General features: G+C 58.7%; 5 protein-coding genes across 5 annotated transcripts in view; 2 read left to right on the top strand and 3 right to left on the bottom strand.

The window, feature by feature from the left end:
* Nucleotides 1-104: 104 nt before the first annotated feature.
* ACA1_061950 (steroid isomerase) lies at nt 105-1214 on the bottom strand (the record flags this gene model as incomplete). The annotated part of the gene is made up of 3 exons (XM_004339418.1): nt 105-447; nt 539-648; nt 879-1214. The coding sequence occupies 3 exons, from the start codon at nt 1212-1214 to the stop codon at nt 105-107; spliced, it is 789 nt and encodes a 262-aa protein (XP_004339466.1).
* Nucleotides 1215-1629: 415 nt separating this feature from the next.
* ACA1_061960 (uncharacterized protein) lies at nt 1630-5464 on the bottom strand (the record flags this gene model as incomplete). Its single annotated transcript, XM_004339419.1, has 5 exons — nt 1630-2822; nt 2895-3452; nt 3534-4151; nt 4307-4972; nt 5221-5464. The coding sequence occupies 5 exons, from the start codon at nt 5462-5464 to the stop codon at nt 1630-1632; spliced, it is 3279 nt and encodes a 1092-aa protein (XP_004339467.1).
* A 449-nt stretch (nt 5465-5913) lies between these two features.
* ACA1_061970 (uncharacterized protein) lies at nt 5914-8937 on the bottom strand (the record flags this gene model as incomplete). Its single annotated transcript, XM_004339420.1, has 11 exons — nt 5914-6383; nt 6463-6570; nt 6651-6822; nt 6886-6990; nt 7287-7502; nt 7567-7716; nt 7929-8042; nt 8141-8209; nt 8480-8549; nt 8624-8764; nt 8843-8937. 11 exons carry the CDS (start codon nt 8935-8937, stop codon nt 5914-5916), a joined length of 1710 nt encoding a protein of 569 aa, XP_004339468.1.
* A 620-nt stretch (nt 8938-9557) lies between these two features.
* ACA1_061980 (Fbox domain containing protein) lies at nt 9558-10487 on the top strand (the record flags this gene model as incomplete). Its single annotated transcript, XM_004339421.1, has 5 exons — nt 9558-9739; nt 9811-9902; nt 9973-10074; nt 10156-10225; nt 10295-10487. 5 exons carry the CDS (start codon nt 9558-9560, stop codon nt 10485-10487), a joined length of 639 nt encoding a protein of 212 aa, XP_004339469.1.
* A 171-nt stretch (nt 10488-10658) lies between these two features.
* The window catches only part of ACA1_061990 (RapGAP/RanGAP domain containing protein), a gene marked incomplete at both ends in the record, with an annotated part of 5814 nt that continues 848 nt past the window's right edge, over nt 10659-15624 (top strand). The window contains 22 exons of the mRNA XM_004339422.1: nt 10659-10710; nt 10830-10885; nt 11022-11135; nt 11219-11344; nt 11416-11786; nt 11900-11992; nt 12063-12133; nt 12207-12411; nt 12495-12596; nt 12674-12965; nt 13056-13230; nt 13330-13479; nt 13596-13720; nt 13831-13905; nt 14017-14158; nt 14256-14387; nt 14518-14586; nt 14679-14733; nt 14829-15049; nt 15138-15246; nt 15365-15488; nt 15565-15619. Coding sequence (XP_004339470.1) covers nt 10659-10710; nt 10830-10885; nt 11022-11135; nt 11219-11344; nt 11416-11786; nt 11900-11992; nt 12063-12133; nt 12207-12411; nt 12495-12596; nt 12674-12965; nt 13056-13230; nt 13330-13479; nt 13596-13720; nt 13831-13905; nt 14017-14158; nt 14256-14387; nt 14518-14586; nt 14679-14733; nt 14829-15049; nt 15138-15246; nt 15365-15488; nt 15565-15619 — 2914 coding nt within the window. The remainder of the gene's footprint in view (nt 10711-10829; nt 10886-11021; nt 11136-11218; nt 11345-11415; nt 11787-11899; nt 11993-12062; nt 12134-12206; nt 12412-12494; nt 12597-12673; nt 12966-13055; nt 13231-13329; nt 13480-13595; nt 13721-13830; nt 13906-14016; nt 14159-14255; nt 14388-14517; nt 14587-14678; nt 14734-14828; nt 15050-15137; nt 15247-15364; nt 15489-15564; nt 15620-15624) is intronic.

Here is a 15624-nt window from a genome sequence, read left to right on the forward strand (position 1 = left end):
TTGCTGAGTACAACAAGATGAGGGTGATGGTGATAGAAGAAGAAGAGAAGAAGGTGCAGTGGTACACGAGTCGTGTGTAGCTCGAGCCTCTTCTTTCTGCTTTTTTACTCGACCTTCTTCTGCTTCCTGTCCCGGGCTCCGGCAGCACCGGCCTTGGGCGTGTAAGTGTGGTTGAAGAAGTTGAGGAAGAGGGCGAAGAAGGAGGCCAGGATGAGGAAGTTGGCGCCAACGACGTAGTCGGTCTCGGTGGTCCTGTTGTGCTGGCAGAGCACGGGCCAGGGCAGCCACGAGGCGATACCCCACAGGAACTGCACCATCTGCGCCTGGGTGAGGTACTTCTTCCACCACACGGTGTTGCCGAGGCTGCTCTGGAAGTAGAAGTAGTAGGTGAAGGTGTGGATGGCGCCGTTGATGATGACGCCGGTGAAGAACCAGGTCATGTTGGCCCTGCAATCATTCCACATGGACGTGTCAAGTGAGTCAGCTTCGTTCGAGCGACCCTATGCTAGTGTGGTGGTGGTGTGGTGGAGAGACTCACCTGAGGAAGACGAGCGAGAGGACGCTCACGGAGCAGTGGTGCCAGACGTGGAGGACGAGCAGAGGGCGCTTCCTGAGGAGCAGAATGACGGTGTCGAAGAACTCGTAGTACTGCGGAAGCGAACATCAGTGGGGAGGTCACGGTGAGCATTCCGATCACTTCGGCAACCAATCGATCGCGTAATGGCAATAATCAGTGCAAATTTGAGAATGCAATTTGTAAACGGAGTTCAAATGATGATTAATTCCTAAATTGATTGCGATCGCCTCTCATGATGGTTGAATTTGTAATATAATGCGCTACACAACGCGCTAATGAATCGTCGGACGGGATGTTGTACCTTGGAGATGTAGAAGACGACACACCAGAACCAGAGGCGGTTGTTGAAGACTTCCTCGCGATCAGTAGAGCAGAAGAGCTCGCCGAGACCGATCTGGGGCGCGCGCACGACGAACGCCTCGTAGGAGGTGCCGACAGCCATCGCCAGCGAGAGGACGCAGAGGAAGAAATTGTGGGCAGCAGAGATGCTCTGCACCTTGAAGGGCTTCTCCCTGGTCGACATCCACAGCTTGAGCACCACGATGGTGCTGAGGTAGACCGTGATGGCCACCGCTGGGATGGAATACGACAGCAGCATGTCGTTGTGCTGCTCGACAAGCGATACCAATGCGTCCATGTTCGTGATGAATGTTATATCTTATCGATCGTCGTGGGAGATGGCAGCGATTCGAAGCGGAAATGGAAATTGGTGCGATTCGAATGCTATGGCTGGCCCGTGCGGCGGTGGAGGGTACGGAGCGGGTCTCACACACGGAAAGCGAAGCGAAGAACAAAAACTACCCACCCTTTACCGCCCCGCCGGCGTTGCAGCCCCCGGAGGACTCCGAAATGAAGTCGACACAACCCACGCGCACATGTGACCACACCGCACGAGGGAGTGCGATTGACAGCTCGAGTTGCATGAACCCAACGTGTTGGAGTTGCTCTCTGTGCGCTTCTTCTTCTTCCTCTTCTTCTTCTTCTTCTTCTTCACTACTACTTTCAAAATGTACACACTGCGCACGACGTCGTGCGAGTCTTGAACCCAAATACTACAATTCGTCATCAAAATAGACGGCGCCCTGTTGAGGCTGCTTGCGGGCGAGCCGCTCTTGGAGCCGCTTGCGGTATCGGAGAGCGATGAAGCCGCTCACCACGACGACCACCACGACGAGGCCCGCCAGGGGGAGCACCACGGCCAGCGCCACGACGAGGCCCGTGTTGTCCGCGAACCCGCCGCCGCCTCCGCCACCGTCGTGCGACGGGTCCGAGCCGACCAGCACGCCGAGCCCGAGGCTCGGGTCGTAGTAGAGCGAGGCCTCGAAGGGCGGGAATCGCAGCTCGAGCACGTACTCGATCGAGTTGTCGAGCGCCGCCGCGTCGATGTCGTTGGTCGAATTGAGCAGCACGATGTCGTGCTCGATCGGCGCCAGGCGACCGTCCAGCAGCGCCACGTCAAACACTTCGACCTGCGCGGCGACGGTGTTGAGGGCCGATGTCGACGCCAGCGGCAGGTAGTAGGTGGTCATGTTGGCCTGCGGCGTGCTGTTGCGACGGATCACCCCGCTGCGGCCGCGCGTCGTGTTGAACGCCTGGCCCGACGTAAGCAGCCCCCTTAAGTTGTAGTGCAGCACCAGCGGTGGACCCATGGCGGGCGTCGGGCTCGGTGTCGGGTGATCGTCGTCGTCATCGTCGTGGAAGGTTCCGGCGGAGGGCGACGGCGAGGCCGAAGGCGACGGCGACGGCGACGCGCCGAACAGGGAGCTGCGCACCAGCGAGCCGGCGCTCGACGAGGTGAGGTTGATGGACCACTTGAGCGAGCTGGCCGTGATCGAGAAGTTGAGGTTGGCGAAGGTGGCTTCGCGCGGGCGCTTGTGGAACGTGTAAGCCTGCTCGAAGGTCGTCGCGTTGTCCAGCTGCGCCGTGTACACATATGTCAGCGGCGCCGCAGTGCCTTCACCACCACCGCCGCCAGTGGTGGTGTTCGTGGTGGGCGGCGCGGTGTCGGTCGAGTTAACCACGCTGAGGGTGAAGCCGCCGAGTGCGTTGGCCGGCACGGTCACGTTGCCGATGGTGATGTCGGTGAAGCGCGAGGTGACGGAGACCTGCACGACCGGCGACGGCGCCGCGCTGGTGGTGGGCGAGGGGCTCGGGGTGGTGACGGGCCCACCGCTGTCCGTTGGAATCGGGCTCGCTTGCTGGCTCGCCTGCGGGCTCACTGATGGCGCGATGGTCGGCGCCGGCGCTGCGCAGTTGAGGGTCGTTAGCACAAACAACAGTTGATGTAATGTGCACAATGAAGGCGTCTGTGACGTACTGGCGATGGGCGCTGAGATGTCGACGACGGGTGCGCTGTCGTTGAAGCTGCTGGTGACGTTGGCCACGATGGGGGTGACGTCCGGCGCGCGGCTGGGCGTGGGCGACGAGGTGGGCGAGTTAGAGGGCGTCGACGAGGGCGTGGCCGAGGGCGACGGCGTCGGGCGTATGGCGTGACAGCCCTCCATACGCAGCACGGCCGTGACGTTGCCGGCGTCGAGCGCCCACGTCATCGCCGCCGCATCGTAGCGGGCCACCCGGTTGACGCGGACCGAGACCGGGTCCAGCGGGTTGGACGCCTGGGCGTCGGTGACGACGTCGAGCACCAGCGTCGACTCATTGGTCGCTGCCCCCGCGGCGGTCAGCACCAGCCAATAGGGGGCGGAGCCCAGCAGGCGCGCGCCCTTGGGCTGGACCGAGAGGAATGTGTAGGCGGTCGACACCGGTGAGCCGCCGAGCACGGTGACGTTGGCCACATCGAACGCGGCATCAGGTACCGCGTCGCCCGGCAGACCCATGCTGTCGCTGTAGAACTCGGCCGTGGCCAGCGCACTGTCATCTTATGATTACCTTCTCGTCAGTACTGAATGCCTGCGTGTGCGTGTGCGGTGGTGCGTGTGCGGTGATGCGTGTACAGTACTTTGGTTCGACGCGAGGTTGACGGTGAACGACTGAACACTGCTGGCCTCGGAGACGCGTATCCGCTGCGCGATGGTGTTGAATGGCAGCGCGGAGGAGGCGGCCGTGCCCAGGCTTGTGCTGCCCAGCGTGCCGCAGATCACTGGCGATGGCGAGGGCGAGGGCGATGGCGACACCGAAGCCGTAGGCGAGGGCGAACTCGACGGCGTCGGCGTGCGGGAGGGCGACGGCGACGGTCGGATTGCGTGGCAGCCGTCGAAGCTCACCACCGCCGCCATCCCCGTGTCGACAAGACCGACGCTCACGCCGTCGTCGACTGCGAGCGAGCCCAGCACGATCGCGTCTTCGACCGGCGGCGCGTAGGGGTCGGTAACGTCGACGGCGAGGGTCTGAGAGTCGCTGGCGGCCACCACGAGCCAGTAGGTGCCCGAGCCGAGGCTCACGCCTGGCAGCCCGCTGGCGGCCTCGAACGTGTAAGCGACCGACTGCGTCTGGTTGTCGCCGTCGACGACTGGGGTGATGATCTGTGTCGAGACGTTGAAGCTCGCATCGACCACCGCGACGCCGGGTTGGCCGCCGCTGTTGACGTGCAGCGTTGCCGACGCGAGAGTCGTTTCGCCTGATGTGAGTGGTCGACCAGTCAGAACACGGAGAATTGATCGTTAATTGCGTGCAACCATTAATGAATTAATTGTTGTAGGCGCGCTCCACGGCGAGCCTGAAAAAGGGAATAAAAGGAGTCTCTGACGTGGAACAAGGTGGCGAGGCGCGTACTCTGGGCCGAGAGGCGGATGGTGAAGGAGCGGATCTTGCTGGGGTCGACCACCTGCAGCTTTTGGGCCGCCACGACAAACTCCACGCCGGCGGCGGTGATGGCGGCCGAGTTGTTGGCGAGCGTGGCGCAGATGACGGGCGACGGCGACGGCGAGGTGGAGGGCGTCGACGAGGGCGTGGGCGTGACGGAGGGCGTGGGCGAGAGTGAGGCCGACGGCGTGGGCGTGGGCGAGAGCGAGGCCGACGGCGTGGGCGACGGGGAATGCGACGGCGACGGGCTCGGCTCCGGCCGCACGGCGTGACAGCCCTCGAGCGTCACCATGGCCGTGCGGCTGGCGCTCAGGGTCCAGCCGCCGGCGCCGCTGACGTACTTGAGCTCGCCCAGCGTTAGCGGCCACTCGGGGTCGGGCGCCTGCGCGTCGTTGGTGACACCGAGCAGCACGGGCGACGGGAGGGTCAAGACCAGCCAGTAGCTGGTGTTGGCGGCCAGGCGGACGGACGTGTCGGGAATGGTGGTGTTGAACGGGAAGAGCAGCGCGTCGACGCCGGCGCTGGTGTTGGTGCCGGGGCCGACGATTTCGAACGAGCTGTTGGCCAGTGGCGTACCGGGCGCCTGACCCGCGTTGAGCCACACTTCGGCGGTCGTGGCCAGCGGTTCGGTTTCATCTGTGAATGAGCGCGACAAAGCAGACACGTCGTGTCAGCGTTGCAAAAGCGCGAAAGAGCGAAAGCGAAGACGAAAGAGAAGAGCGGGTTGAAGAACACGATGAGGATCACCTCAAGTGTGAAGAGCACAAAAAGCGAAAGGTGCGTTGACCATTTGTGTCGACCGAATGCACGAGTGTGCGTGGTTGGGACAGGGCCGGTCAAGGGAGAGATGGAGATATTGGTTTGTTTCGGGGGGGGGCATGTACTGGAGGCGGAAAGGAGGAGGGAGAAGGAGGTGAGGTCGGCCTCGTCGACCACGCGGAAGAGCTGAGCGACGAGGTCGAAGTTGTACAGCACGCTGGGCTCGCCGGTGGTGGCCGCCAGAGGGCCGTCGCAAAGCGGGAGGTCGCTCTCCGCCGCCGCTACCTTCGGACCGATGACTAAGAGGATCAGACTGCAGAGAAAGACCACCCCCACAAAGATGAGCTGCGGCGGGCGACGTCGCTCCATGCGCGCTTCAAAGGAGAGAACCGAGCAAACTGAGGAGAAAAGGGCGAACGAACGAACACAAGGAGCCCCGAAGAAGAAGCAGAACAACCTCCGCCTGGCTTGCCGCGAGGCTCTCATACCAACACGAGCTAGCGATTCTCGTTCATTTGCCCGGCCAACCCGAAGCCGCGATCGAGGTCGACAACAATCCGAGAAAGGGAAACACGACTGGTCGTTATCTTGTAAAAAGGTTCACTCGCCTCCTCTCTTCTCTTTCTTGCCTCGCGTCTTGTTCGTCCGGCAGAGGCGGCGAGGCTGCTGTGGGTCTTCTTTGCAGCCTCCTTTCGCCGTTCGTTCTTTTGCAACGGCCGCGATGGGCGCACGGCACGGTTGACGAAGAGAAAAGGAAAGAAAGAGCGAGAGAGGAAAGGCGAACGCGAGTGTATTACGCTCGTGTCTCCTTGTGTGCCTCAGACCGAGTTCTGACCGTTAAGGCACTGATGGTCCCTGGCGTTCTCCTTCTCGTCCTGCGAACCGGTACCGTTGGCTTCTCCTTCTACAGCGACATTGTCCTCCTGGCAATGACCGTTGCTGGCTTGCTCAGCCTCACCACCCGGGCCAGTAATATTGTCGGCGGCGCTGGTCGACGCCATGCTGGCCGGAATGAAGAGCTCCACCTCGGGGAAGGATGATGACCGGTCCTTGCTGCCCCTGCGAAAGCCGTGCTTGGCTCTGCCGCCGGCGGCTCGGGCGGTGGCTCGCTTCTCCTCCCGCGCCTTCCTGATCGCCTCGGCGATGGCCGACGAAGCACGCGCCGTTGGTGCGGCGCTCGGCTTGGCGGCCGCGGCGCTGGTGATGATTGGTTTCCTGGACATCCCATTGACGGCCGTTGCATTGTCCGCTAGTCGAGCAGCCTTCATCAGGCCGCGCGAAGCGATCGCTGCCGCCACTGTTACACGTCCGTCGTTGCGGTGAGAATACTGCGCCAACAGGGCAGGAAAAAGTGCATGCAGGCGTACAGCTCGCTGGGTTCTTTTCAGGCGGTTGGTAGCACTCGTTGATGGACTCTTGCAGCTCGCAAGTAGCAGCCAGGGTACCCATGACGTAGGCGTTCCATTCGTGGTTGTCTTTTGTTTGCGAAGCGTCAGCCACCATACGCACGAGAGAGAGAGAGAGAGACTAAGGTGCAAAATTAAAGTGCACGCACTTTGCATGGCAAGCCGCACGTCCTCTTCGTTGGTCGCACAGTTAACGAGCGCCGAAGCGATTTGCGTGATGGCGCCCATGTACCCTCTCCGTCCAGCATTCTTTCGGATATCTTCCTCGTTACCCGCGTTCGCTTCCACGATCCTCTTGAGTAATCCAGCATCTTGCAGTACCTGGTGGGGGGTATAAAACGTCAACGGCAATAGTCCTGCTAGGGCGAAGCAAGTGGAGTGTACCATCAGTTTGACCTGCACGGGGCCAGTTGTACTAAAGAGAGTCACAATGGTCGATCGGATGATGTTCTGGGCGATATTGTTACACACAAAGCCGAAGAACAGATCCTAGTAGGAAAGAGGCCATGGTCAGGAGTTGGTCGAGCGACTTTGAAGCAGGCAGGGGGGACGGTACCAGGACAGCATTCCATAGTGGCAGAGAACAAAGGACGAAGAAATCGCCTTGGAAAACAACATGCGAGGCCAGCAGGGACACAAACGCGTTCAACACTTCCAGTGTTCGCATTCGCGGAAAGCCTAGGCGGGAACTCTTTCCTGCATCCTGTACCGACATCCGCATAGACGTTTACGTAGACGAGTCAGCGATTGAGCGAGTCAAGTACCAGGGTCAAGGCTTGGCGTACAGCTGGACCGCGAAGAATGTCGGCAATGTGGTCGATGTGTGCGGCGGTATGTCGCGCAAGAGGAGACGGAACGACGTCCAACTCTCGTCGTTGATCGCCATCGGCAGAGCCCGCTGTTGTTGAATTGTTGGTTCCTCGCCTCGCCTTGAGTTTGACCGCCTCGTGCTTTAGCAGCTTGGTCATCAGGAAGATCCCCGGGATATAGTCATCGTCGCCCTAATCGCATAACACCCAGTCAGCCTGGCAATCGATTGGTAGGAGAAGGAGGGAGGACCCTTACCGAAAGCGAGAAGGTCAGCGTGAAGAATTGCCTGAGCCAGGGTGACGCGATGACTTCCTCTACTGCTTTCAAGGGTCGGAGGTTGCCGGTAAGGTGCCGCAGCGAAATGAGCGTCAACTCGGTCAGCAGCTGGATAGAGTGCGCCCACACCTGTTTCTCACCCAAATATTCCATGTCAACACCACACTCACGTCGAAATAACAAGCCCGTAATCCACCGCGCCCGTACCGCAGACGTAGACCGCTCGACAAGCGCTTCGAGAACCTTTACCACGAACCGTCCTGTTTCCAGCCACTGGCATGTTTCATACGCCAGGTTAGTATTTGGCTGGCGTCTCAACAAAACAAGAGAGTAAGCCGCACCTGGTGGAAGGTGTCAGCTGCCATGATCCGTGGCTCTGTGGGTTCTTCCTTGGACTTGGCCGAGTATGGGCTCAACAGCCAAACGAAGGATCGAAGGAAGCACAGCATCCCATCCTGTAAGTAGTTCCCCAGTAAGTGACACTATTTTTAAGCTCCCGACTTCGAAGAATGGGGCGGCAGAAGATGAGTGCAGACGGAGAGGAAGAAGGTACCTGGTGCAGTCGGTTGATGATGCAATCCACAAAATGGCAGGAGTCCTGGGTGAGCAGGTAGTCGATCACCTGATGAACGAAGAGCAAAGTTGGCATACACGTCAGCAAAGAAGCGAGGCTGGAACGGTGGGTGCGGCATACCTTGTTGGGAGATCGAGCAATAAAAGTCTCGATGATGGTGCAGATCTGTGCAGGCAAAACGCTTTCGCTCTCCTGCACAAAGCGTTACCGACACGCCGTTAGTCGAGATCAGCAAGACGCCGTGGGCATGCAGATGGGGAATGGGCAGTTTACCGGAACGAACACAAAGGAAAAAAGGAAAGAGAAGATGCGCTGGACGTTCTCTTCGTTGAAGATACCTCCTTGCTGCGCCTCGGTCACAAGAAGCTCCCCGCTGATGTGAGCAGCTCTGCAAAGCGAGTCACTTTTAGGTACAGCGACGCGCGAGTGGAAAGGCAAAGGGGCCTGAGGTGCGAGGCATACTTGATCTTGCAGTCGATTGCTTCCCGCTCCTCTGGGCTCTCGCTAGTTCGTTTCCGCTCGAGCATCTCGCACAGCACGAACGGTTTGTTGTCGTTTTGGAGGCTGGCCAAAAGCGTCTCCATCGCCGACGGTTGGTTGAAGCTGTGTGGCATGGGTGTAAGCAAAAGCGAGGCAAGGCGACGAGGAGTTGACAGCAATGGCAGGAACAGAAGAACGCACAAGTGTATGAGGTTGAGGCTCTTCTTGTGTTTGGCTTCCCACAACACTTCTTCCGGATCGAGTGTAAAGATGTCCTCGACCGCCACATCCTTCATTGCTGCCTCAGCTCGGGAGAACACTGTGTCCACCTCGCTCACTACCGACAGACCAAATCACGTGAGCAGAACTGGCGGTTAATGCGAGGGATTGGCTTGAGGCAGATGTCGTACCATGGATGTGACGAATCATGAACCGCGCTGGACCTCCGCTCCTTGCCGAGGTGCTCGGGTTCGAATCCCCGTTGTTCGATTCACCATCGACTGGCATCTTATCCTCCTCTTCAGCATTATCTCGCACGGGTGTCTCATCAACGAACACCAGATCCTCCACTTCAGATGCAGCTGCCTCCCTCGGCATAGAATCGTCCGCCATTGGATCGGGCATGACCGCTACGCGATCAGTAGTAGAATCAATGGAGAGCATATCGAAAGGTTGCGACAAAGCGTCTGCCTCCATCTTCCCACAAAAAAAAAGGCTCTTCTCCCGAAGAATTGAGGATGCGCTGCTGCTCCCCCTCGGGTGCGAATCGTGTTGTGGCCAGCTGCTTGACAAGCCGCGTCGCGTGGCGCACAAAAAGGCGCCAAAATTTTTTGTAGACATTCGAAATTTCCAAGAGGCAAACTTGTTTTTTTGGCCTTCAGTTCACTGTTTCGCGCGGTAAGATTTGTCGAGGAGGATGGATGACTACGTGTGCGTGGAGACGACGCAGCAAACACCACCTGAAGAGGTGTGCTGGCCAGACCTGCTTCCGGACGAGGCCATGTTTGCCATCTTTTCCCACTTGCACCCACGTTACTCAAACCGCCTCCGCTTGGTGTGTTCAAACTGGCAGCGCCTTGCTGATGATAACCTCCTTTGGTACCCCCCCAAAACGTACATGCTTGCCGGGTCTTTACTCAGATATCTGATGCCCTTGTACGCTCGGATAGGAAAGAGTGGAGCCAGCAGAGATGGGACTATATACATCCCGTGCAGGAGCGAGCAGGGGCATGGAAGACGTACTATCGCGAACGCAGCTGCTGTACGTCTTGGCCGAGTATTCAATGCTTCTTGCCGGATGTCTGTGCTAATTCTGTGCGTTCCACTGTTAGTGTACCAGCTTCTGATCTTGGTCTACAACCGCACTCACATTGTACGCGTGTCACGCTACGACACGGTAGACGATATCATGGTCATTCTGGAGGCTGAGCTAGGTATATTAGTCGATTGTGCGCAGGTCACCTACACGTGAAACCTGCTGCTGAACCTGCTCTCTTTTCATACAGGCCTAACAGGCACCCTGTACATGGACATGATGGGCAAGAGCCTCTCGCTAGGCGTCCCCCTGGGCGACTTTGGCATCAGGTACCAGATGCTGCTGATGCTCTCTGTGTGCACACTGCCGGCCTGTCTCTTACAACTGTCTCGAGCCAGGAACGGAACGCGGCTCCATCTCAAGGCCAGACTGAACGCACCTCCCGCACCACCAACCATTCCTGTACCTGCACCCGCACCTGTGCCAGTGCCGGTGGTACTGGCGCCAGTACCAACACCACCCGCCGGCCAAGCGTTGCTCCCTCTGGGACCTCGGGGCAGGAAGGCGAAGAGGAAGCTCAGCCACACTTAAGGTGGCGCTCATTATTAATACAACAAGGCGGCGTCAAGAGAACAAAGTTGCGAATCCCTGCTAAGGCGCAAGAGCCCTTGGTGCGCCCCGCAAGAAAGGAATTGCAATTGAAGAATTGTAGAATTGGAATCAAACAAGGAAGAATCGCATTGATCCGGTCAACAGCCCAAGATGTTCTTGGATTTCATTGCTTCACAGCTCGGCTTCCTCGAGTACAATGAAGGTACTTCCCTTGGGAAGCCCCCGCGTGGAAAAAAACCACCGAGCCTCGAATGACAACGGCAAATTCACGATATAACCTCCATTGTGTGAATGCATTGAATTAAATTCACATGGATGCAGAGTCAAGCGTGTTTATGCAGTTCCCTGAGGAAACCAGGAAAGTGCTGGCTGGCGAGGTATAGCCCACCTAAATGCCTTCCGTTCTTCCTCCTACACTGCTCCTCCTCTGCACCCAGCGCCGGCCCGCAACGCTCGCTGTCGAACGTGTCGTTGGGCGGTGGTGGTCGTACTCACACTTTCGGCGGGGAGCAGATCGTGCGCGTGCTGATCGGGAACTCGCCGCTGCCGGGCGCGACCCTGAAGAGCGCCAACCACGTACGCGTCATCATGGAGATTGTAGGCCAGTCCTTCGGCCTGCCCATCAAGGTCCCCCCAACTCCACTTTGCAGCCTCAATTGCCCCGGTGTCGCTCACGCTGTGTGTCCGCATTGTGTCATGTGTGAGTACAGGTCGAGACAATCGACATCATTGCGGGCGCCACGGAGCTCTACCGGAGGTGGCTGCTGGGTGACGACGAGCGCCTCATCCCTCCGCCCATCAAGGACGACTTCGAAGTCCACCAGTACTTCTTCAAGGTAACCAACTACCCGCCGTGTGCACACCGTGTCGAAGCTGAACCAATCATTGACACTTGAACGGCCAACAGCAAATGTTCAACCACTTCTCTCTGCTGTTCCAACCGCAAGCCGGGGAGGAGGAGCAGAAGGACGGAGGAGGCGAGAGCCTGCTCAACCACCACGTGCGACTGTGCGAGAACGTGCTCGAGATCTACGCCAACGTGGGCAGCGAGGTGCCGCTGAAGGAGGACACGTGGGAGCACTTGCTCAAGGTGGTGCTCGGCATCACCGATTCCCTGCTCGGCCAGCCCAAGGGCAGCGACCTCCTGGCCGAGCGTCTGTGTCCCTCCCTGCTCAAGGTCCTCTTCAGCCTGTGGCTGCGCTCGGGCATGATTGGAGTCATGTGGGACAACCTGCGCGACCTCATCTGGCACTGGCGCCACCGCATGCCTGCCATCAAGTACGCACCGCACCGCACCGCACCGCACACCGCACCGCACACCGCACACACACCGCACAGGTACACAGTTTGAGCCGGCCCGAGTAGTGCACTGACGCAGACTGTGTTATCAGGCAATGGAACGCAGTGGTGCTGGGTTTGACCAATCGCATCACCCGCATCATGTATGGCCCAACGGTCGGCACCAGAAACATTGTCATTTCCATGTACGTCCCCGGATGGGTCCTTCGAGTGTTGGTGCACGGGCGATGTCTGACCTCCGCCACTACTCCGCAGCGACGGCGACACGACCGAAATCAACGACTCGGCCGACCACTACGTCGTCTACGCCTGGCAACGGATGCTGCGTACGTTCACAGCTCTCTCCTACGCGTGCGCTTTCAGGCACTCAGCGCTCACCTCGCCCCACTCGACAAACAGGTCTTTTGGGCGACCTGGAGACCATCCCCATCCCCGCCAACTACCTGGAGGCGATCAAGGGCGTCGGGCAGGTGGCCAACCAACTCCTCCAGATCGGCCAGAAGGACCTCGACCCCGAGTCGAAGCTGCTCCAGCCCGATGGCAACACGATCCTCCACATTGTGGGCGCCTTCATCTTCGAGGCCATCAACAACTACCGCGATGGGTACCGTCATGCTCTGCAACAACCCTACAACCCCGACATCGCACACACGGACGCGCTGACCAATGCATGGTCACCTGTCTCAGGTTCGAAAAGGGCAAGGCCGCGGCACTGGAAGCTGCGCTGAGCATTCTCAGCAGCCGCAGCAGGACCAAATTCAACCCCCTCTACCTCGCCTACTTCTATCGGTTCGCATTTATTATTTATTGTTATTGTTATTGTTATTATTATTTGTCTTATATCTCACATCATGGGCCACCAACAGAGGCTTGGAGAAGGCGCTCTCGACGGAACACCCGCTGCTGGTGTCGACAGTGATCCTCCACTCGACGGTGAATCTGTTCCAATCGGAGTTCCCGGGCTCGCACGTGCTGATCCCGACCTACATCCACGCCATCGGCCGCATCCTGCCCGAGACCGGCCACGGCGCCATCCTCCGCAACGCCTGCATCCGCATCCTGGGCTGCTTCACGTGCTACCCCGAGCACTTTGCGCGACTCATCTTCTCCCGCAACAACACCACCATCAAGAAGCCCCTCGTCAAGACCTACGAGGAGGTATAAGCCGCCACCGCTTGCTGTCGCCCAGCTCCACCACTCACTGACCCATTGCGTGCTGAATCGTGTGTTGTGTGTGTCGTGCGTTAGATGATCGCTCCGCTCAACGCCATCATGCTGGGCGGACTCAAGGTGGAGCTGGACCCAGGCAATCTGCAGGCCTTCCTGTGGGTGGCGTCGGTCTACGCCAATGCCAGCATCGAATACAACACTTCCTTCTGCGATGGCCTCATCCGTTCTATTCTCCAGAAGATCGTCACCGTCGGTACAGCAACCTCCTTCCCACAAATTACTGACATTCTTCTCTATAAATAACATATGTAAAATATATTTAATAACTTATTATCCCTTTCGTATATTGCAGGCTTCCCTGGCTGGACGGACGAGGTGATGCTGACCTGCTTCCAGATCCTGACCGACCTGTCGTGCGTCCACCAGTTCCTGGTGGAGGAGACCGAGGAGAACGGCCCCACTCGCCCCCGTGCAGGCCTCATCAGGCAGCGCCTCACCCTCGGTAACAATTCCTTGCAGTCCACCCCACACAGCCAATTGAGTGGTCCTGACCCGTGCGCTTCTCTGCGATCGTTGCTGCTGCTGCTGCTGCGTTGGTGGTGTTGGTGGTGGTCTTAGGCTCGTTCTCGAACGCGTCGAACCATTGTGGCATTCTGCTGGTGACGACCTTGTGCAAGTTCTTCGAGATCCGCTGCGCTGTCCAGTGCGCTCCCGCTCCCCCGCTCGAGGAGCTCGTTGTCAAGGTACACACGTGACGCGACTCGCCCGTGCGCATACACACCCCCCCAGATCCACTCATAGTACTGCCTCGCGTTGGCCTGTTTGTTACTTCCAGTGCCTGAGCTGCATGCAGACATGGATCATGACCGGCGACTGGATTCTGAGGAATGCTGGCCTCTTCAAGACCGTCCTGTCCATCATCGAAAAGGTTCGTTTTTCGCACATTTGCACCACCGCCAGCAACATCAGCGCATGCAAGCTTCAAGTTCGAAACATGTGTGCTAATGGCCTGGTTACGTTTCGTTTACTGTTCACACAGTGCCGCGGAGATGTGAAGGGCTACCACGCTCCCACGTACAAGATCAAGGAGGCCGCCTCGAGCATGCTGTGGACCATCGTCAACCAGCACGGCCAGTTCCCTCCGCCCATCGGCCCCTCCAACTTCTCTTCCCTCCCCTCGGGTACCGAATACCCCCCCCCCTTTTCCCCCTTTCCCTCCCGCCCGATGACTGGACTTTGTCGGCTCACGGCGCCACGATCGTGTACGATACACCGCAGAGGCGGACCTGCTGACGCACAGCAAGCTGACGTCGAAGAACATCACGTGCTTCCTGTTCAACAAGACGTTGATGTCGGTGATCCGCGAGCCTCGCTCCTACGGGCGCATCGCCGTCACCATCATTCTCCGCGGTTCGTCGACCCACCCAACTCACTAACTAACTGCATCTTCCCTACTGATTCTCTCTACTCACACAATTCCTTCTTTTTCTTCCTTCTTTTCTTTCTTTTCTTCAACTTTCACCACCGCGCACGCCAACAGACCTCTCCGGCAAGTTCGTGTGGAACGCCAACCTCAACTACTTCCCCTGCGTGCCGGAGCACATCTCAGGTTCTTCGTCCCTCTCCTCACTCCCTCGCTCGCTGCGCTGGCCGTACCGTAACTAAGTTCGTTTCAAAACCGTTGCCCCGCAAATTTGGCAGAACCCGGCGTCAAGCCTCCGGAGAAGGACCCGCTCGAGGCCCTGCCGGCTCCCGAGTACGACACCACCCGCGCCTCGGTTTTGTTTTTGTTTTTGTTTTTATTCATTATTCATTATTCATTATAATTGACATTCCATTCCATCACGGCAGCCCGGTGGAGTACCTGGACGAACTGATGGCGTACCTCACGGAGGAGGAGCGGAAGAAGCAGGACGCCGTGCTCAGCCTCGCGATCCAGCGCGTCAAGGAGGAGGCGGCCCACCTCCGCAAGACCTCGTTCGGCCACACGGACAACACCGTGCACAGGCCGCGCCTGCCGCCGCAGGACGTCGAGAGCGACACCACCGCCTCGCGACTCCTGCTCGCCCACGGTATATACCGCTGCTGCCACTTCTGCCACTCCCCCGCCCTCGTGTGTGTTCTCTGCTAATGTGAGTGCGTGTCGCACGATGTGATCAGTGGGTCTGCTGTCGATGGAGAACCGCGGCGCGTTCTCGCTGCTGCAGTCCGACGCGTCGAAGCCCTTCAATTTCCTCCAAAACTTCAAGAACATCGACTCCACGGCCGAGTACGCCTCTTCTCTCTTCTCAACGATGCTACTTTCGCTCACCCGAGTGTGTTGTGTTGTGTTGTGTTGTGTTGTGTGTGTGTGTGTGTGTGTGTGTGTCTTTCGTGCCCACCGACAGGCGCGAGTGCCTGCAGATCGGCGTGATCTACGTGCCTAAGGGCGGCATGTCCATGCAGCAGATCTTCGACAACGAAAAGGGCTCGCAGGACTACTTCGACTTCCTCTCCTCCCTCGGCTGGGCGGTACGCACCGTCCCCTCCATGCGCGCACAAACTCATTGGCTGTTCTAATCAATTCCTTTCATTCCCAATTTTACAGGTCGACCTCAACACCCACACCGGCTTCACCGGCGGGCTCGACCCCAAGGCCACCGGTACA

Source organism: Acanthamoeba castellanii (assembly GCF_000313135.1).
Source record: "Acanthamoeba castellanii str. Neff unplaced genomic scaffold scf7180000084599, whole genome shotgun sequence".
In the NCBI taxonomy this organism is placed as follows: domain Eukaryota; phylum Discosea; order Longamoebia; family Acanthamoebidae; genus Acanthamoeba; species Acanthamoeba castellanii.